The sequence below is a fragment of the Prenolepis imparis genome, unplaced genomic scaffold (assembly GCF_030444845.1).
Source record: "Prenolepis imparis isolate NDT839.2.m4 unplaced genomic scaffold, iyPreImpa1.0 SCAF_9, whole genome shotgun sequence".
Classification (NCBI taxonomy): Eukaryota; Metazoa; Arthropoda; class Insecta; order Hymenoptera; family Formicidae; genus Prenolepis; species Prenolepis imparis.
This window is the reverse complement of record NW_028141167.1, coordinates 18,460,141-18,482,068: the sequence shown is the minus strand read 5'-3', so window position 1 is coordinate 18,482,068 and position 21,928 is coordinate 18,460,141. Positions and strand designations below refer to the sequence as shown.

The 21,928-nt window shown below is 38.0% G+C and overlaps 1 protein-coding gene across 3 annotated transcripts in view; it reads left to right on the top strand.

Annotated features, from left to right (window-relative positions):
- The window catches only part of LOC145940449 (cytochrome P450 4C1-like), a 73,103-nt gene that overhangs the window by 14,395 nt on the left and 36,780 nt on the right, over positions 1–21,928 (top strand). Inside the window, exons 2-4 of one of the 3 annotated variants that reach the window (XM_083045618.1) lie at positions 7,414–7,704; positions 8,753–8,859; positions 9,044–9,140. In XM_083045618.1, the coding sequence (XP_082901744.1) occupies positions 7,536–7,704; positions 8,753–8,859; positions 9,044–9,140 (373 nt within the window). In that variant the 5' untranslated portion in view covers positions 7,414–7,535. The remainder of the gene's footprint in view (positions 1–7,413; positions 7,705–8,752; positions 8,860–9,043; positions 9,141–21,928) is intronic. The other 2 variants (XM_083045620.1, XM_083045619.1) reach the window with 2 other exon arrangements.

Below are 21,928 nucleotides of genomic sequence, written 5' to 3'. Positions count from 1 at the left end.
AACACGTTAGTTTTACCACAATTCGAGGGGCCGCAAACGATCGCGCGTATAGTAGTCGGCAGTATCGTACCGTGTCTACGCATCTCCGCGTTGTCCCCCATCGATCGTAATCTGGCGTCGTAATTCGTCACGCGTATCGCGAAAGGTTGTCGCACGAATCTCATTTTCCCACTCCCCGATTGAATCGAACGCTTGCCTATTTATAGCTGCGCGGAACCACGAATCGCTCAGTAACGAAAAAATGTTTGTTCTGCTAACAAGTGCTTCCGATATTCACGGTTTAAGCGCCGAACAGCTGCAATTTGTGCCAAAAGCAGTTTTACTGCAATGTGAAAATCACATCCACTACGTGTGGGACAAGCTTCCGGAACATATAAAGGCTGATTTGGAGGTTCAGGCCTGACGCCGCTGTTTCGAACATTACAATCGACCGTGGCAGCAAACGCACATCGACGGTCCAGCGCCGATGATAAAGGATTGCAGCGAATGTCAGCGAAAAAAATAGGTAGAGGCCTATTAAATCAGGCGATAAACGCACTTCCGATCGAATTCCATATCCCCGGCTATCAGTTTTGCGGTCCGGGCACGCGACTACAAAAGCGATTAGCCAGAGACGATCGAGGTATCAACCCATTGGACGCAGCGTGCCGTGAACACGATATAGCGTACTCTCAAAGCAACGATCTCATCGAGAGATACGCGGCAGATAGGATACTCGCCAAGGAAGCGCAAACTCGCATCGTTGCGAGAGATTCGACTCTCGGTGAGAGAGCCGCCGCCACAGCTGTCTGGGCAGCGATGAAAGCCAAGACGAAGTTCGGTATGAGCCTGAAGACGACAAAGACGAAGACGAAGAAAAAGATGGCGAAGAAGCGAATACTAGCGAAACGCGGGGGTGTATTGCCGATTCTACCAATGTTGGGCGCGCTCGGATCTCTGGTCGGTGGAGCGGCTGGTGTAGCAAAGATGGTGAACGACGGAAAAGCCGCACAACGTCAGTTGCAAGAGATGCTACGTCACAATCGCGCCATGGAAGGTCACGGATTGTATCTCGCTCCATACAAACACGGACGAGGAGTTTCAACGAGAAAAAAGGGGGAAAAAAAAACGTCAAAGAGACGCTAAAAATGCCACAGGATGTAACTACCAACATACAATTGCTACAACTGGCAAAACGTATGCACATTCCGTATTTTAGAGGTGTTTTCATGCGTGATTCATTACCGATCGGTGGTATATATCGAAACGAGAGCGGCATCGTAAATTTGGATAACGCTAAAGGATCGGGTACTCATTGGGTAGCGTATGCAAAGAGGGGGGCTCGCGCTATATATTTTGACAGTTTCGGCAATCTTCGACCGCCGAATGAATTGGTGCGATATTTAAATGTGACAAAGATACAATACAATTACACACCTGTTCAAACTTACAATCAAAGCATCTGTGGACAATTGTGTTTACAGTTTCTCCGAGCGGTCGATGCATGTGAATTTAAAGACTGACATTGCGCTATTTAACTCAGTATTCGTTAAACAGTTTTGCCAATATGTCTATGACATTCACACTGACCGGGAAGAGTAGTGTTCTCGCGACAAACTACTTTCCCGCCGTAGATTTGAGCGACGATGAATACGAGCTAGGTCTAGCGGATTTTGAGACTTATCACACGATATCGAACGTGAATTCCTCGAATAATAAATTTTACTTTGGCAAAGATGACGCGGAAATTACGATTCCCGAGGGATCGTACGAGCTGCAAGCGATACATGAGTTTTTGAAACATGCAATTTTACGAAAACGTCCGCGACACGCTGTTCATGACGATGATAAAAAACACGCTGACACCACGCATATTCGGACGAATGACGACAGTGACTTTGAAGATGGAGAATATCCGATAGTGCTCCGCGCTAATTATAATACGATGAGGAGCGAGATCAAATGCGCCTACAGAATGAATTTTAGCAAGCCTAACAACATTGGATCGCTGCTGGGATTCTCGAACCGTATACTGCAGCCGCGAAAATGGTATAAGTCGGACATGCCGATTAATATTATCAACGTGAACATTATCCGCGTAGAATGTAATGTGACCGCGGGCGCGTACAGCAACGGCAAACTCGTTCATACGATACATGAATTTTCACCGAGGGTACCACCAGGATATAAGTTCGAAAACACCGGCGCACATCATTTACCTGCCGATCATCGTGCGGAGCATTACGGATTTAACGTTACGCGTTGTCGACCAGGACAGATGATTGCTGATTTTCGAGAAGAGATTACCATTAGATTGCACGCACGACGACGACAGCGATAACGTACGTGCGCGGCGTATGAGATGCTCGTGTTGAACGGATCGAAAGACACGAGAGATAACACAATCTTTATGGAGCCAACGACAACAACAACGTCGACATTCGCTAATATCTAATCATCCGGTTGCAGTAAGAAAAAGAAACTGAACGCATCAAACGTTGCGTTTTTACAATCTTTGGGATTCGCAGTGCGAAACATCTGAACAATGACCGACATCCTCAACATTGGAGACGAGCCAATCTTCGACGATCGCATCGTCAAGATCGAGTACGTACAACCCGTTCGCTAACACAACATTCGGACACAGTGATGAGATAAGAATACCCATACAACAACAGGATCTGTATACGTTGCCATATGAAAGTTTCCTATACATCGAGGGAGAACTAAAGATAAATAATCCAGCCGAAGGATCTGCTGTGATACTGGGAAATAATTGTGTCGCATTCATGTTCGATGAGATTCGATACGAACTCGATGGCGTGGAGATTGATCGCAATAGAAACGTGGGAATAACAAGTTTGTTCAAAAACTATGTAACGATATCATCCGATAGAAGCGTGATTATGAGAAACGCCGGCTGGACTGATCCGACTACTGCGAATGGAAACTTCAATTTTTGCGTACCGCTCTACATGTTATTGGGATTTTGCGAGGATTACAGACGAGTGGTGATGAACGCTCGTCATGAGTTAATCTTAATACGATCGCGCAACGACAACAATTGTCTGATTGGAGATTCGACGCTGGAGCCTGTGATCAACATATTCAAGATACAACGGCGAATGCCGCATGTGTTGTTGAGCGAGATTAAGAAGCTGTCGATGCTGCGCGCTCTGGAAAGCGGACATTACCTCAGCATGGGTTTTCGCTCGTGGGATCTGTATGAGTATCCGCTATTGCAGCGTACAACCAAGCATTCATGGGCCATTAAGACAGCGACTCAGCTGGAGAAGCCACGATATGTTATCTTCGCTCTGCAGACAGGTCGGAAAAACATCATGTCTGAGGATATGAGTCGATTCGACGATTGCAAGATGACCAATGTGAAACTCTATCTGAACTCGGAATGTTATCCGTACGACGATATGAATCTGGATTTCGATAAAAACAGATAGCCTATTCTGTACGATACGTATGCGCGTTTCTGCAAGAACTATTATGGATACGAGTATCTCGAGCCGTATCTCACCGTCTCAATGTTTCTACGTAACGGTCCGTTCGTGATCATCGATTGTTCTCGACAAAACGAATCGGTCAAGAGCGCAACCGTGGATGTGAGATTGGAATTCGAGTGTAAGGAGAATGTGCCGATGAATACCACTGCGTACTGTCTCATCATACATGATCGCGTGATCCAGTACAACCCGTTGACCAACGTTGTGCGCAAAATCACCTAAACACACCAACAATTTAGAGAGAGAGGGGGAAGCATAGCAGAATATAAATCAAAGTGTTATGAGATAGTTGCCATTCTTCTTTTCACTGATACATCGAAGAGAGAGATCTCGTCATGTCCGTACCAACGTTTGTGGATCTACAGGGGTTTATCCTCAATAAACAATTCATTGTAAAGGAAGCGGCAATCCTGAGAAGAGGATTTATTTTGTCACATTATTTTTTCGCATGTCCTGTACCATGGGGTGTGCTCATAAAATCTGAGAGACACCAAGCCTCATGGTTGACTCGAAATCATCATGGATTACAATGGATAGATGGAAACGTTCCATACAGCATGGCTCAGCGTTTGATTACAACAGCTATCGTTGGTGGACCACATGAAGAAGAAGAAGAATCCATTCTCGTATATGTAAAAGGACTTGAAAAGCGAGAATGGTTAGCCGATATATTGGATGAAGCGGGAAACGGTTTCATTATTGAGACCTTGGATGCTGATTACGACGATATCGAGTCTCTAAATAATCTAGATGTTAAAAACACTATGCGATGTGGAAAACATGTTAAGAATTGCGCATTACAAAATGTATTCAAAATATTTAACTGGTGGTCGCAACGCCAGAAAGAATTGCAAGATTTGGAAAAATAAAATATTTAAACATTAATGTGTTTTATCTCTTATTCCCCTTCCCCAATCCTTTCCTCACGAATCGTTTCTAAGAATTCTTCTTATTCGAGTGCCGTTTCCCCTTCTCCTAAATTTCAGAGCGCCAATAGTATTCTAGAATCTCCCACCACATTTACCCCACTACTTTTAAAAATAAGCGTCATGTATATTCTTAATTTTATACGATCAGTGTAGCGTTAACCGTTCGTGCTGGTGGTTCACTTTTAAAATCTGGGAAATATGTACTACGCTGAAAGAAGCAGTGGCTCCGGCAGACGTGTGAATAATTATGTACCGAGTCGTGATGACACTCCATCGTTTGAGAACAAATGCGACAAGTAAGTTTAACTTTTTCTATTTTTCTATTTTTATGTCTTTATATTTTTACAAATTGTATTATTTTTCGAACTAATTTCATTTTTACAGCATTTCGTTGGAGCCTCATGCAGTTCGTATACTAGGTAGACGATATGCATTGACAGCTACGGAATTTAAATTCCTCGAAATTGGTATCAAAGTGGATCCACCGAGTTACGTGGAAATCGCCATAGGAGATCATCGAGAAAAGGAACTGATACTATCTCTCGAAGCGTGGAAGGGACTCTACGAGCAACGTCACAATATTCAAAATCTGCTTCGAAACGACTCTAAAGATGCCTACAGTTTTATAAGCGTTGGACCGTTAACAGTGCGAGTTCGTACGATCAACGACGCCAAGTTAATAAGTCTCGAATCTTCAAATATATGTATGATGATGATCGAATCGACGTTACACCGTATGTTCGATCTCGATCCATGCATTGATGTAACTTTTGACCGATTGGTTAAAATTACCAATACAGTCGATATTAAGTTTACGCAATTTTCAAATATCGCGTCCAATGTAACGAATCCTAAAGAAGTATCAAATGTAATACGCGCTAGCGACGCCTTCAATAAGCATCAGCTCATCGATTGCGAGCTGGCAGCTTTAGTTTTTAGTCCATAATATGTAAGAAAAAAAAATATTTAAAAGAAGAATAAAGAGTTTTTAAGTCTAAATTATGATGTAATTTCTTTGCATGCATTTCCATTCTCCATCTTTCTCCCACCCGTAAGCAGTCTCAGCTCTCATACGTAGCTCGTTGTAAGGTCCTTGCGGGGATGACGTCATGCGGAGAAGGGGGAACGTGACGCTAGAGACTGAGAGGCTAGGGATCGCGAGACTAGGGACTGAGAGGCTAGGGATCGCGAGGCTAGGGACCGAGAGGCTAGGGATCGCGAGGCTAGGGACCGAGAGGCTAGGGACTGCGAGAGAGGTAGCGCTTAGGAGAGAAAGAGAGAGCGCGAGGTGAACGCGAGAGAAAGAGAGGGTGTGAGGCGAACGTGAAGGAGAGAGATGTTGCGGCGAGGAGAGAGAGAGAGAGAGAGAGAGAGAGAGAGAGAGAGAGAGAGAGAGAGAGAGAGAGAGAGAGAGAGAGAGAGAGAGAGAGAGAGAGAGAGAGAGAGAGAGAGAGAGAGAGAGAGATGACGCGAGGTTAGGGACTGCTAGAGAGATAGCGCTTAGGAGAGAAAGAGAGAGCGCGAGGTGAACGCGAGAGACAGAGATAGCGAGAGGCGCATGCGAGAGATGACGCAGTGAAGGAAAAGAAGAGGAATTTTTAAAATGAATATATTAATTTAATATTAATTATGAATAAATGTGTATTATACATTTGTGTGTGTTTGTGTGTGTGTGTTTAAAAGAATATAAATGGATATAAATGTATATAAATGTATATAAATGAGAATATATAAATGTGAATATAAAATGGATATAAAATTTTTAAAAATATATATAAATGAATATAAAGATAAGAATATAAAGATGAAAATATAAAGATGAAAATATAAAGATGAAAATATAAATGAATATCATAATATATAAAAATTGTCGGTGGTGGAGGTGGCTATGGTAAAGCCGACGATTGTGGATGCGAGGCGGTGAGGCGGCCGAATGCTAGGTGCTGTGAGAAGCGGAGGCGACGGCTGGGCGGGGACTCCTGCATAACAGAAAATTTTTATTAATTATTTTAATAATTTATAATTAAAAAGAAATACTTACTAGTTCCAATTTTCCACCACAGGTTCAGATGGATATGGCTCTAGGCCAAACAGCTCCCGAAGAGCGTACATGTTTTCCCATAGCCCATTGTAAACGGTATCCATTTCCCGCGCCTCCGCAGTTTCACACCACATTTCTGCAAACATTCGCCGATGTTCCCACCTTACCATTCTCATCCACTCTCGTTCAGTTAAGCCTTGCTCCACCATGTGTTGCGGTCGTAAATTTTGCACAATGCTATCGATCATCTGAAAAATATGAATATTTAATATATATCTAAACATATTGCAATATTCTGTACAATAGTTTTAAATAAATTGTACAACTTACTATTTCGGGGAGCGTACGGCGCAGAAAACCTCCAGTCATTTTTTCACTATTTTTTTACACTCACTTCGCTCGGCGACTGTTCGAGACTTTTTGATGTGGAGACAGACTCTCTCCATAAGCTTCAACCCCCATCCCTCTCAAAATTATCGCAATTCTTCCTTAAAAGATATTTAGGAAAATGTTTCGCTCTCGTTTACGACCGATTTTCCGCGAGGGTACAAAGCTGCCGAACGTCAACGCTTTTACATTTGCACCCCTATAAATAACGTTTGACATGTTCGTCGCAGCGTCGGCCCTAAAATCTTCATTCCTTTCCTAATGATAAAATGTCCATAAAATGAAAAACATAGTTTTATGGCTTCGGGTAGCCATAAATCACAAAGATAATCAGTTGCCGAACATGCTTAGACCCCCCCTCCTTTGTCGAAACATCCCCCTCCACCCGCGTGACGTCAGCCCCCGCGCCACCGAGATACCCCCGCCCCGCGTGACGTCATACCCCTCGCCGCGGAGAACCCCCCGCGCCCCGCTCAGAGGACCTGGGTTAGAACTCTCATAGTATATCTACTGACAATTGACCAATATTTGATCATTGAGTAAATATTATATTCCACAGATTGGGAAAGACTAAGAAAAAAGCGACAATATCGCTCGATGGTGCTTGCACACGAGTTAGTGACATTAATCGCAAATTAAGGTATCGATACTTGTTTATTGTCACTGTCCAGTACGTATATAATGGCATTCGAAAGTATTCTGTTTACGACTTTTGCATGTATTGCCATAATTTATCTCTACTGTAATATTCGCCGATTGGTTTCCATCAAAATGGTGAAAAACGTGCCCGGTCCAAAGGCTTTGCCGCTTGTCGGAAGTGCCTTATATTTCGTACGGAAAAATCCTCGAGGTAACTAGAGACAATAATAATACGTTTATATTGTAAAAAAAAAAAAATATTAAAAAGTGTACAAATTGGAAAAGCAAGTTGAATTTTCAATTTTGGCTTTCTCATAAAGGAAACTTAATGAGTGAAATAGAATGGCAAGGAAGCAATATGTGCAAGTTTCCAATTTTTCACACTTTCTTCACATAAAATAACATTTTTTGTCACGTATATGTATGTGTGTATGTATAATATGTATGTACTTACATATGTATGTTTCTTTCGTAAAATTCAAAAATTTACATTTTTTGAAAAATTCAAAACTCCATAAAAAATAAACCCTTTCACCGATACTCGCCAAATTCAATATCAAAAATCTTCTAATGACACTCTATGCATGTAAAAAAATTTAGTCCGATATTTTAAAACTTACGGAAGTTAGAGCGATCACAAATATTTCTTTTAAAAAATTTCATAAAAATTTCATAAAAAATGAACCCCTTCACCGATCCTCGCCAAATTCAATACCAAAAATCCTTTAATGATACTCTATTCGTGTAAAAGAATTTATCTCGATATATCACAATTTATGGAAGTTTGAGCAACCACAGACATTTTATGAAAAATAAAAGTTGCATTAAAATTTAAAACACTGTCTGAATTTTTATAAAAATGACAATAAATAAAAGGATTGTACTACTTTACTTGTATGTCATATTGAGCTCAAACAGTTCTTGAAACGTTGGAATTTTGAGAAATGTGAGTGGGCACATACATACATACACACCCACTCATACATTTAAAATAAAAATATGATTTTTTCATGTAATGTTTTGGAACATTTTGAATACACCGGCATAGAAATCTAAAGAAAAATATTTTTTACAAAAATGAAGCTTCCTCTATGAGGAAGTAAATAAAATAATAAAAGAATCGGCATCTTAAAAATCTCTTAAAATTTCGATACTTTGGAATACAAAATTAATTAATATTGCATTTAGTTTGATATAATGAAGTATACATATGGGCAAATATATTTTTCTAAGTTTCAAAATACATTTCTTTTTCGTAAAAATTTTGGGTCCTACATTTGAGTTTGCGAGAGATTATCCGTCCCCGTTTCAAGTTTGGCTGGGCAATAAATTGTTTATTGGAATATACGAGCCGGATCAAATAAAGGTAGAGCAATAGCTTTCATACACGTTCAATAAAAAAAATATCTGTATTATATATGATAATTTTACAATTAATGCGATTTTTCTTTAATTTAACTTAAACAATTTTTTGAAATCTATATGTTAAAATAATATCCAAATAAATAAGTAATAGAGAAAAATTAATAAATTTGTATGAAACATTATAGGCCATCTTACTAAATAACAGTTGCTTGGATAAGAGTGTACTATATGAACTGCTTATTGAACCAGCACTTGGTAAAGCATCATTGGTGACGACTCCTGGTAAGATATATTTTTAAAAATCAAGCTTAAGTCGAGTTATTTGTGATAATTTAACTTACAGTTGTTTATAAACAATTTATATATATGTAAGATTTAAAAATCGTACACTATTAAAAAAAGAAAAGGATAATACTTTTTATACTCTAAAAATTGTGCTATTTTGAAATCGCAGAAACTTAGCGAAAAATTATCGTAGAGAAAAAATCGAAAAAGCATTTTGCAACTTCAAATTTAACGCTCTCTTTCTCTCTCTCTCTCTCTCTCTCTCTCTCTCTCTCTCTCTCTCTCTCTCTCTCTCTCTCTCTCTCTCTCTCTCTCTCTCTCTCTCTCTCTCACCCTCCCTCCCTCTCACCCTCCCTCCCTCCCACCCTCTCTCTCCCTCCCTCTCTCTCTCTCTCTCTCACCCTCCCTCCCTCTCACCCTCCCTCCCTCCCACCCTCTCTCTCCCTACCTCTCTCCCTCCCTCCCTTTCACCCTCCCTCTCTTCCTCCCTCTCTCTCCTCCTCTCTCTCCCCCTCTCTCTCCCTCCCCCCCTCTCTCTCTCTCGGTGAATCGTGAGTATACATAGACGTGCTTCTTATCGCTCCGCTTTCGGGAACCTTTTCTGCCGCTTCTCTGCTCCGCGGGGCTGTGATTTTTTACACAGCATTGCATGAGCCTTACTGCATGCCCAACGTGCTTTCTGCCGAGTGGTTAGACTGCCGTGCGGTGTGCTTATCTGCATTTTTCCTGCACTGTGGGAAGTCGAGGTGACAGTTGGAGACGGGTGAGTGGTGCGCATGAGCGGCGTGGAGCTCTTTGTTTTGGAAGGACGACAATAACAAGAGATGTCAAAGCGAGACGCCGAGCCTAAACACACCGACGTTCCTGGGGACAATGTGAACGCCGGCGCGAGTGGTCGGGAAATGACTAAACGGATTTCACGTACAAATTTGTCATGCGCGTCAGACGAGGCAGTAAGTAATGCCGGTAATATCCTAAATGTCTCTAGGATTAATGCACTAAGGAATTCTATCACTAGGCATAACGATAATGTAGTTAGGGCGCTCCTTGCGAATAAGGAGACTGCAGACAAGAGGCAGCAGATCGAGTCAGCTTTTCGCGCCTGTAAGGAGGCGTTCTTTGAGCTCTCATCTGCCTGTCTCTGCAAGCTTGAGAGTGGCGCGCCGTGGTCTTCTTCTCTAATTGAAATGAGGGATGTCATTGTGGGTGCGCTGTCGGAATTTAGATCTGCCCTCCCCCAACCTGTCTCCGATATGGCTGGGACGGTTGAGGGGGGGGGTACCTGGGGCTCCCTGTTCTTTTGCCTCTGCCGTGAAAACAAGCGGTGCTAGAGTTAGGGTGTCGCGGGGTCCCTCCCTGGTGGTACCCAAGACAACCAATTTATTGGTGGTACCTAGAGAGGATGGAGCCGAGAGATTTTTATCGTCGAGGGACACTAAAGAAGCGCTCAAAAAAGCGATTAAACCTTCAGATTACGATCTGAAGGTAGGAAGGATATCGGCAGCGCGCAACAACGGGATACGCATAGAGGCTCATTCAGTTAACCTATCCAAGATGGAGGAATCTGCTGAACTTGTCAAGGCTGGACTTAGGATCGAAAAGGAAAAATCAACCCAAAGTTACTTATACGAGGAGTTCCGAGCGGACTGACGACTGAGGGTGTAGAGGCGGAAATTATGGCTCTGAATCTGAAGAATCAGGACAAGGCAAAAATCAAGGTCGTATACATGTATCCTGTGAGAGCCAATAGGCAGACTACCAGCTGCGTCATAGAGGTCTCTCCGGAAGTAAGGTGTCATCTGCTGAGAGAGAAACATATATATATTGATTACTCGGCGTGCAGCTTCACTGATCATGTAAGAGTGCTGCAGTGCTTCAGGTGCCTCACCTTTGGACACCTTGCGGCGGCCTGTAAGTCCTCTGCGCTTTGTGGACACTGCGCGGGGAATCATGAGCTGAAGGGCTGCACAAATAGGGCAGCTGCTGTCGCCTGCGGAAACTGTAAGAGATGGTCCTCAAATGTTGGATGCACTCACTCTGCCTTTGACGGGGATAAATGTCCTGTTCTGAAGCGTAAATTAGCGGACAAAATAAATCGCATCAATTATGGGTAGCTCCTCTTTCGAACATCTACGCGTGTGTCATGTGAATTGTCAATCCCTGACCGCTCACTTAGACGAATTTCGAGCTTTCTTCGCTTCCTCTCATTACCACATCATTTGCTTATCGGAGACGTGGCTCAAGCCGCTAGTATCTGATTACTTTGTTGCACTTCGAGATTATAAAATCTTTAGGTGTGATAGGACGGGCAAAAATGGAGGCGGTGTAGCATTTTATTTGAAGAACGCACTTCTTGCGAAAATTTTGAGGCAGTCTGAGGGTGAATATTGTGCGAAGCCGGAGTATCTGATCGCCGGGATCTCTGCTGGAGGCTGCTCCGGATTACTATTAGCTGTGGTCTATCGGCCTCCTCACTGTGGCCATATGGCAGAATTCTTTAATACATACATGGAGCTGGCGACTTCATACAGACATGCTATTGTTATGGGCGATTTCAACGCCGACCTTGGTGTGACAACCTTTGACGCGGAGCAGATAAAATCTTTCGTTGAGGCCTCCAGCTTATATCTGGTTCCTTTTGGACCCACCCATCATACGAGGAGCTCATCTATGACGCTCGATCTCTGCATAATTGATGATGAGGAAAAACTCGTAACCTTTGGCCAGCATGATGCGTGTTTTCTCTCTAGTCATGATCTTATACACATTAGGTATAAAATCAGGATTGAGCGCTGTGTGAGGAGATCAGTTAGGGTGAGGGATTTCCGCACGTTTAACATCTGCGATTTTCGGGATGAACTCTCGTTGTGTGATTGGGGCTCCTTGTTTGATGCTCCAGTTGTGGATGACAAAATAACCGTTTTAAATAACTTTATGCAGAGGTGCTTTAATGTTCATGCTCCCTACAGAGATATCAAGCCTAACCACCTACCGGCTCCATGGCTCAATGGTGAAATCAAGGATCTGATGAGAGACAGAGACAGGGTTAGAAGAGGAGGAGGAGAAGGAGGATTTCCAGAAATTATGAGGCTTACAAGGCACTGAGAAATCGAGTGCAGGTAAGGGTCCGCTCTGCCAAACGGAATCACTATCATAGGGCTTTCAATGACAGGCATGATCCAAACAGTGTCTGGAAAAGTCTGCGACATCTTGGACTCATCAAGCCTAGAGCTTCGGAAGCGAGGCTCCTCTTCTCCGTTGACGAGCTGAATGAACACTTCACGCGCACGGAGAGCGATGAGAGTCAGATTGAGGATCTTCACCATGTATACCTTGGTGACCAGATCTACGATGGGACAAAATTTTACTGGCAGAACATCGAACCGCGTATGATTGTCAAGGGATTATCGCGAATTAAGTCCAATGCGGCGGGAATGGACAGACTCACTTCTGGGATGATTTCCCTTGCTCTACCGTGCATTCTGCCATACATAGCGCACATTTTTAATTTTTGTCTCTCATATGGAGTATATCCAGACACCTGGAAGTCTGCGCTTGTATGTCCTATACCCAAGATCAAGTGCCCTTCAAAACTGCAGCATTACAGACCGATCTCCATCTTGTGTACTATTTCCAAGGCACTTGAACGCATTGCATCGGAGCAAATAAAGGAGCATCTTGAAGCTGGAGACCTACTCGATCCACATCAAACTGCGTACAAGAGGGACAACTCCACACAGACTGCCTTAATCAGATTTATTGACGATGTGAGATGCGCTGCAGATCGAAGAAGGGTAACTGTTGCAGTATTCTTTGATTTCACCAAGGCCTTCGATAATGTTAATCATGAACTGCTCATCTGCAAGCTTAGACATCTGCGTTTCTCATGTGCATCGTTAAGGTGGTTATGCGCCTACCTCAGCCAACGTAAGCAGGCAGTTCGGGATTCTATCTCGGGTAATATTTCTGCCATGAAGACCATAACCAAGGGAGTGCCACAGGGCTCGGTTCTGGCCGTTATTATTTGCACTGTACCTATGTGACTTCAGGGATGTTTTAGGTCACAGTAAGTATTGCTTCTATGCCGATGACCTTCTGGTCTATCTGCATGCTGAGCCTAGGGAGCTTGACAGTAACATCCTCAGGATGAACGAGGACATTAGCAGGATTGCAAACTGGGCTATGGATAATCAACTCACGCTGAACGCAAGCAAAACTACTGCGATGATTCTGGGCACTACCAGATACATAAACAGCATTGGAATCGAGAATCTGCCACGGATCGTGGTTAACAACGAAATGATCCCGTACAAGGAGTCGGTAGTGTATCTCGGCGTAACAATATCGAGAACGCTTTCCTGGAACATTCATATTACGAAAACAGTATCCAAGGTCAATGCTGCGCTCTACCAACTGAAGTTGTGCAGTCACTTTCTGCCTCAACCACTACGCAGGCAACTTGTGACTGCCTTGATATTTCCGTTGCTTGACTACTGCTGTACTGTCTTAACGGACATAACTGGAGAGCAGAATCAGAGGCTCCAACGAGCCTGCAATGCCTGTGTCAGGTTTGTCTTTGGTGCTAGAAGGGATGAGCGCATTACACCTTACCTGGGCAGGCTTGGTTGGCTCAGAATAAGTACTAGAAAGAAGTACTTTGTGGATTGCCTAGTTTTCAACATCCTGCGCACCAGAAGACCTGATGACCTTTATAGTGAATTTAGAACACGTGAAGACGTCATGGCGCGTAGCACTAGGGCCCATGAGGATGAGGATCGCCTTGTCCTTCCTCTATGTCGCACGGAGCTATTCAAAAAGTCTTTCAGAAGTTTCGCGGCTGAGACTTGGAATGGTATACCAGTTGCGATTCGTTTGGCTACGGACTCACGTGCGATTAGACTTCCTGCTACGAAATTCAGGCTGAGCAATGCTCAGTGCATGTCTAATAAGCACTCCTTCTGTGAAGTGCACTTAGACTTCTCCGACTGCGTGTCTGTTTGTTTACAGGTATTTTGCTCTCTGACGTGCATGACAAACTCAACATATGTTCCGAATTTATGCTATGTATTGTAATTATATTTTTATATTTTTTATATTTCTCTTATATTGCTGGTATATTACTTTGTTCTTCATACTGATTATTTTTTGTTCTATTCTTTTTGCTTTTCTGATATTTTGTATTTTGTTATTTCTTATTATTTTAATTTTATTGTATTATGTTATTTCTTTATTTTTTAATTTTATTTTATGTCAAATGTTATCTCGTAAAACGCTGGTACTATGTATGACAACAGCTTAATTGTAATTTGCTAAGCGCTTTAGGGGATTCTACCCCGGAGCGCCTAATAAATAACGCTTCATCATCATCATCATCATCATCTCTCTCTCTCTCTCTCTCTCTCTCTCTCTATATATATATATATATATATATATTTCTCGTTCTGAAAAATATATAATAAGTTTAGTTTCAATATCGTAACTCGGTTGGTCAAAAAAATGTTTAGGGTATGCGGTTCTTATTTATTTTAGTGTAATTTACTTTAGTCTTAATTAAAACTATAAACATTTTTGAGGAAAAAGATCGAAAAATACAATCAAATAAAAATTTATATAGTTATATGTATATATGTAATATAATATGTCCATACATGTTTTCTTTCTCTTATACATTCTCTGTCTACATATATAGAAAAAGTAATAAAACGAATTTTTGCATCGTTTTTTTTTCGAAAAAGTAAAATTTGAAGAATTAAGAAAATTTATGATAATATAATATATAAAATATATAATTATATATGAGCAAGTTTTTCTCATTTCTTCGAATTGTGCTTTTTTCTAAAAAAATTCAAGAATTATTCTTCTCATTATTGTTCAACTACTTTAAAAAAATTTTTTGTATGTAATAGACAAAGATTATACAAGAAGAAGGAAATATAAAAACGTATATAAATATGTTTAATGTATATAATTATATATCTTTATATTTGATAATATATATGAAATTTTTTCACGAGGGTTTATTTACATTGTGACAGCAACGCTGCAACTTTTCAAAAATATAGAAAATAAAACACACTTACTAACATATTTTTTTTCCTTTAATATAGTATGTTATATTTTTATTACTTCTTTTTATAATTCTTTTGCAATATTTATTTTAGCATCTATATGGAAAAAGCATCGAAAAATATTAGTCTCAGGCTTCAATTCAAATATGTTACGAAGCTTTTTTGATATATTTGCCGAACACTCTATAATACTTACGGACAAATTGAAAAAGATCGGATTAAATGGAAATGAGATTGAATTATTTGAATCTATATTCCAGTGCACTATGGCCATTGCATGTGGTAAGTCCAAATGTAATTTTTAATCTTTTTTTTTTTTAATTATTATTGCATATCAAGAGACACGGCAGTGTCTCGCGTTAAGTTTGGGCGCAGCCGACCACACCAACAGCGAGGCACCTCGTGTATCTATACGCGAGTGGGCCTGTTGTTGAGACCTCAGATTATTAGTTTTCAATAACGGCTGAACGGACTGAGTTTTTATTAGTCTTAATCGATAGCTTGGGTTTACATTATATAATGAAACTGTCTTTATTTTTGCCCTATGTGCTTTATAAATAAAGATATCATTATGCAAAGTCTCAAAGTGAAAATTTTTCATTAAGAAACGTCCACGTCATTATTATTATTGTCGTCATCATTCACGCAAGTATCCAATCGCGTGCGTTAAATAGTGTATGCTTGGAGCGTTCGACACAAGATTGCGCTCGTGGCGCTTCGTGATTACTGTGATCATGTGATCCATCATAATATCTCATATAGGTTATTTATAATACATTTATAATATACAATCTATAAGTTTAATTATATTTCTAATAGTATAAAAAAAGCAAAATAAGAAAGTGAGACGAGTAGTGAGTACGAAAAAAAAATCTTTCCTCAATATAAATAAATACCAATAATTATTATTCTATTAAAAAAAATAGTTTTAATCTTTCAAAATAGAAAATTTCGAGAATATATACATATGAATGACGAAGTATTCAAACTAATACACAACAAATATAAGATATTGTCAAAGAATGTTAAAATATTAACTTACAAATAGATTTTCATGCAACTAATGCCAAGAATTTGTTATTGTGATTGATAATTTGTTTATTATTACATTTGTATCATAGATTACAGAGAAGTCATATAAATATAAATATACAATACAAGTATGACGATGAGAACATAAATAATAATTAGAAATTTTATATTCAAAATTAGTCGTTTAAATAAGTACTTTTTTATCTAGCATCCACAAATAAATATACATTTAAATAATAAACTTTAAAACTCTCTCTCTTTTATGTTAAAATGAAGAAAAAAAATAACTTTATGTAATCACACACAATATCTATAAATATTGTGCAATAAATTCAAATAATTTTAGCACACATGTCCGAAAGACATTCAGAAGACATCCAAAGGACACACAGATTTTACATCTTCTGGATGTCCTCTGGATGTACTTTGAACGTTTTTCGAACATGTGTGCTGTTAGGGTTAAGTAATCAATTATCGAATTACTTATCACAGTTATCCCTTCTCAGCAAACACAGACCATTACGGTAATATTGCTATAATGTTCTATGTTTGCTGGGATTATCTATTTATATCAAAATCTTACATACTCAATAAAAAAACAATTTTATATACTATACAGGGTGTATCAGACCACCCGTCCACCCCTTTTATTTTGGAAATGGTTCAAAATTATGAAAAATACGTGTTTGATTATTTCGAGGGACTACTCTTTTAAGGGGGTTTTGATAGTTGTTCCCCTAAAAAGGTACCCCAGGGAGACCCCAACTCAAAAATTTTAAATGGAATCACCCATATTGTAGTATATTGTTTGAAAGGGCATAAATAAAGTAAATTTTTGGCCCAACCGGAGGTTGATACGTTGACCTGTTCAGAAGTTATTTAGGATCAAAGTTTAACAAAGGCCAATTAAAAAAAATCATTACTACCATTTGAAAAATTCTAAAAAAACGTTTGAGGTGTAAAAGTGTTTGTCTTTTTAAGTTTGAGAAAGAAATTCAAACAAGACGTGAATTTAATAAGTTGCTTAAATTTCTTTTTTGAACTGAAAATAACATCAAGGTCAAATCTAAATTTTTTATGGTTTTCTAAATAATAGTTATGATTTTTTGAAATTGGCCTTTTTCGAATTTTCATTCTAAATAACTTCTGAACGGGTCAACGTATCAATCTCCGGTTTGCGCCAGAAATTTTCTTTTTTTATGCTCTTTTAAACGATATACTACAATATGGATGGTTCCATTAAAAATTTTTAAGTTGGGATTTTCCTGGGGCACTCTCTTGGGGGGACAACCATTGAAACCCCCTTAAAAAACTAGTCTCTCGAAATAATCAAACATGTATTTCATCGTTTTTCATAATTTTGAGCCGTTTCCAAAATAAAAGGGGTGGACGGGTGGTCTGATACACCCTGTATATCAAAATGTTACATACTAAATCAAAATCTAAATTTTTTAAACTAAAATTTAATAACATTAAAATTAATCTGTACGTATAAGTATTACCATTGCAAACCCATGTCGAATCCTATGATAAATTATTTATTGCAAACCCACGTAAAATCTTTTCTTTATCATATACAAAAATGAATGATATCCCTATAAAAACCTACCTTTTAAAAAAAGGTAAAAAATGGCGTTAAGTATGGGCACGTCAGTAACAAAAAATTACCCATTGCAAACCCATGTAGAATCCTATAAAAAATTACCCATTGCAAACCCATGTAGAATTCTATAAAAAATTACCCATTGCAAACCCATGTAGAATCCTATAAAAAATTACCCATTGTAAACCCATGTAGAATCCTATAAAAAATTACCCATTGCAAACCCATGTAGAATCCTATAAAAAATTACCCACTGCAAACCCATGTAGAATTGTACTAGAAAAAATAATGATATCAAAAAAATTACGTTATGTTAAGATAGAAACTTATACTATTGAAAAAAAATTGAAGTTGCAAACTCATATAGTAATTACCCTTCACGTTGAAAGTTGCAAACCCATATAGAATCGTATATATATAATTATTCACGCTGGAAGTTGCAAACCCATGTAGAATCGTATAATTATAGACCTCTCTTCACGTTGGAAGTTGCAAACCCATATAGAATCGTATACAATTATAAACATCCCTTCACGCTAGAAGTTGCAAACCCATGTAAAATCATAATATATATTACTAAAAATACAAAAAAAAATGAAATTAAAAAATTAATAAAAAAAATTAAAAACAATAAAGTAATAAAAAAATTAAAAGTTGATACAAAAAAAATTAAAAAATTTTAATTAAAAAACTTAATGCTGCTAAATTTTACAATTACAATGAACTAGCATATTGTTTAATTTAAAAATTAACTAGCATATTACGCATATTAGCATGTATACGATTCTATATGGGTTTGCAACTTCCAACGTGAAGAGAGGTCTATAATTATACGATTCTACATGGGTTTGCAACTTCCAGCGTGAATAATTATATATATACGATTCTATATGGGTTTGCAACTTTCAACGTGAAGGGTAATTACTATATGAGTTTGCAACTTCAATTTTTTTTTCAATAGTATAAGTTTCTATCTTAACATAACGCAATTTTTTTGATATCATTATTTTTTCTAGTACGATTCTACATGAGTTTGCAGTGGGTAATTTTTATAGGATTCTACATGGGTTTGCAATGGGTAATTTTTTATAGGATTCTACATGGGTTTGCAATGGGTGATTTTTTGTTATTATAAGAGACAAGATCTTACAGAAAATATTGGATATTATAATAAAGTAAAAAAAAATTAGAAGTTTTACAAAAGAAAACGAAAGATGCAATATACACATATGTTAATGATTAAATAATGTTACCAACTTGAAGAATTAATTAAAAATTAATATTTTGAACAAATATATATATAAATGTGCAATAATTTATCGTAATATCATATCTATTAAATTTGTTGATTGTAATTGAAAATTCGCACAAAGCTCAAATTTATTTTAAATGATTTATAATTTGCAACCGCAAAATCCAAAATCCAGAATTTTATTTTATGTGTATAATATAGGAAAAGAACTATGAAAATTTACAACATATATAAAATCTATATCAGACACGGTCTTATATGTATACATGTCTGGAAACGAGCTCAAACTTTATTGGGTGGGAGGTGTGGTCTTCTTAATGATGTAATTTTTAATTCACTTCATGGTCGCTAAAGTCGCGATTTAGGGAAGTACGATTGGGAAAGAGACAGAAATAAACTTTCGATCTTTTTTTATACACTCGTCAATAAAATTAACGCATATGTATTTTAAGTCAAAATTTCGCATAATTTCAAATAAGCATAACTCCGCTAAAAATGATCGGATTTGAAAAATTTTTTTTTCACTGTCAAGCTTGAAGTCTCTACTTTAAAAACCACTTGTCAGATTTTAAATTTATCCTCCTCCCCCGTACGCCACTGCTTCAAAAGTAAGGACGTGTTTTGTCTCTAAAAAATTGCGTACTTTGACGCACTCCACGGGATGGAATAATTTTTTTTTGCAAATCTTATCATAACTATCGTAAAATGTGGACTTTTTACTACAAATTTTTAAAAAAAGCAAAGTTCGTACGATTTTTTTTCGCGGAGTTATTACATATGAAAGTTACCCATATATTTTTTCCATTAAATGACTTCAAACCCTCTCTGCTGTGTGTGTGTGTGTGTATGTGTGCGTGTGTGCGTGTGTATGCGTGCGTGTGTATGGTTAGGGGAGGGAAATGTAGGAATGTTCTCATTCAAAATTGTGTGTTCCCGCCTCGTCTTCAGATTACTTCTTCTATACGTTCACGCATATTAATGCATGCTCTAATTGTTGTTTGAGGAATTTGAGCCCAAATTTACACGCAAGCACGCACGCGTGGACGCATACACACACACTATGCGCCAAATTCAACCAGCAACCTCGTGTGCGTGTCGGGTAATACTAATGCTGGCGGTAAATGGAAAAAATGTATGGGTAACTTTCATATGTAATAACTCCGCGAAAAAAAATCGTACGAACTTTGCTTTTTTTTTAAATTTGTAGTAAAAAGTCCACATTTTACGATAGTTATGATAAGATTTGCGAAAAAAAATTATTTCACCGCGTGGAGTGCGCGTCAAAGTACGCAATTTTTTAGAGACAAAACACGTCCTTACTTTTGAAGCAGTGGCGTACGGGGGGGGGGAGGATAAATTAAAAATCTGACAAATGGTTTTTAAAGTAGATACTTCAAGCTTGACAGTAAAAAAAAAATTTTCAAATACGATCATTTTTAGCGGAGTTATGCTTATTTGAAATTATGCGAAATTTTGACTTAAAATACATATGCGTTAATTTTGTTGAGTGTAGTTAATGTCTTTCTCTAACATCTTATGGTTTTTTTTCTAACCAATTGTATTTTCCTACATTGTTGCGAATTTCGTGTTTATGAAGTGAATTATAAACAACTTCACACTAAGAGGAGCATCCCCCACCACCATCGTTTCCACACCTGTATGTAAGACCGTGATATTATAATATTCTAATCAGAATACACATATACATTAAGATGTGACGCATGAAATTTTAGATAGAATTTTATCTTAAGTATCATGAATATAGATTAGTATTAGATCTTAAGTATAGATTATGATTTCTTACAACATAAACATGTTTGTTTTTAATTCATATATACATATGTATATTTGAATATATATTTTGTATATACTAGTTTAAATGTTTGCAATATTACACAATATGTAAAATCTCATAAATATAATAAAATTCTGTATCAAAAATATGTCGCAAATTAGAGATTATCTAGATCTAAAATAAGCTTTAATGAGTTTAATAATGAAATTTACATATTGCAAAGAATATATGTGTGTATACATTTATATTTATAGTAGATATTTTATACGTATACATATATGTATATATATGTATATATATGTATATACATATATTGTATATATAACGAAGTTTTTCAAACTTAACTTAAAGTATAAATTTAGAATCTAATATGCATTCAGTAAATTAAAAAATATTTTTCAGTAATATATTGATATAATGTTTGTGCAAGGTTTTGTTTGTAATATTGATATCTACAATTATTAATATAATTTCATATTAGTTATTGATATACAATATAACTTAATTTTTTTTATATATTTATATCATTTTATTTTTTATTATTTAGATCATTTTTAGTTACAACTTTAGATGTTAATGCTTAACAAATTTAGATGTTAATGTAATTTGGGAAAAAAACTTCATAAATATAATCAAATATAAACATATATATATAATATGGAAGTAGTGATACTATGCCAATTCTAACCATGGTCCTCTGAGGGGGGCGCGGGGCGAAGGAGGTTCTCACGGCGAGGGGTATGACGTCACGCGGGGCGGGGGTATCTCGATGGTGCGGAGGGCTGACGTCACGCGGGTGGAGGGGATGTTTCGACAAAGAAGGGGGAGTTTTCAGAGTGCAATATTTGTAGATGGTATCTTTACGACTTTTTTATGAGGGTTCTCAGACATTTTCCCAAAAAGGTATAGAACAAGCGCCGATGTCCGGCTGCTCAAACTTGTCAACGGAGCGTTCTAGAGTCCATTAAAACTATGTTTTTTTCATTTTATGTCCATAAAATCATTAGGATATTATGGAAAGGAATGATGATTTTA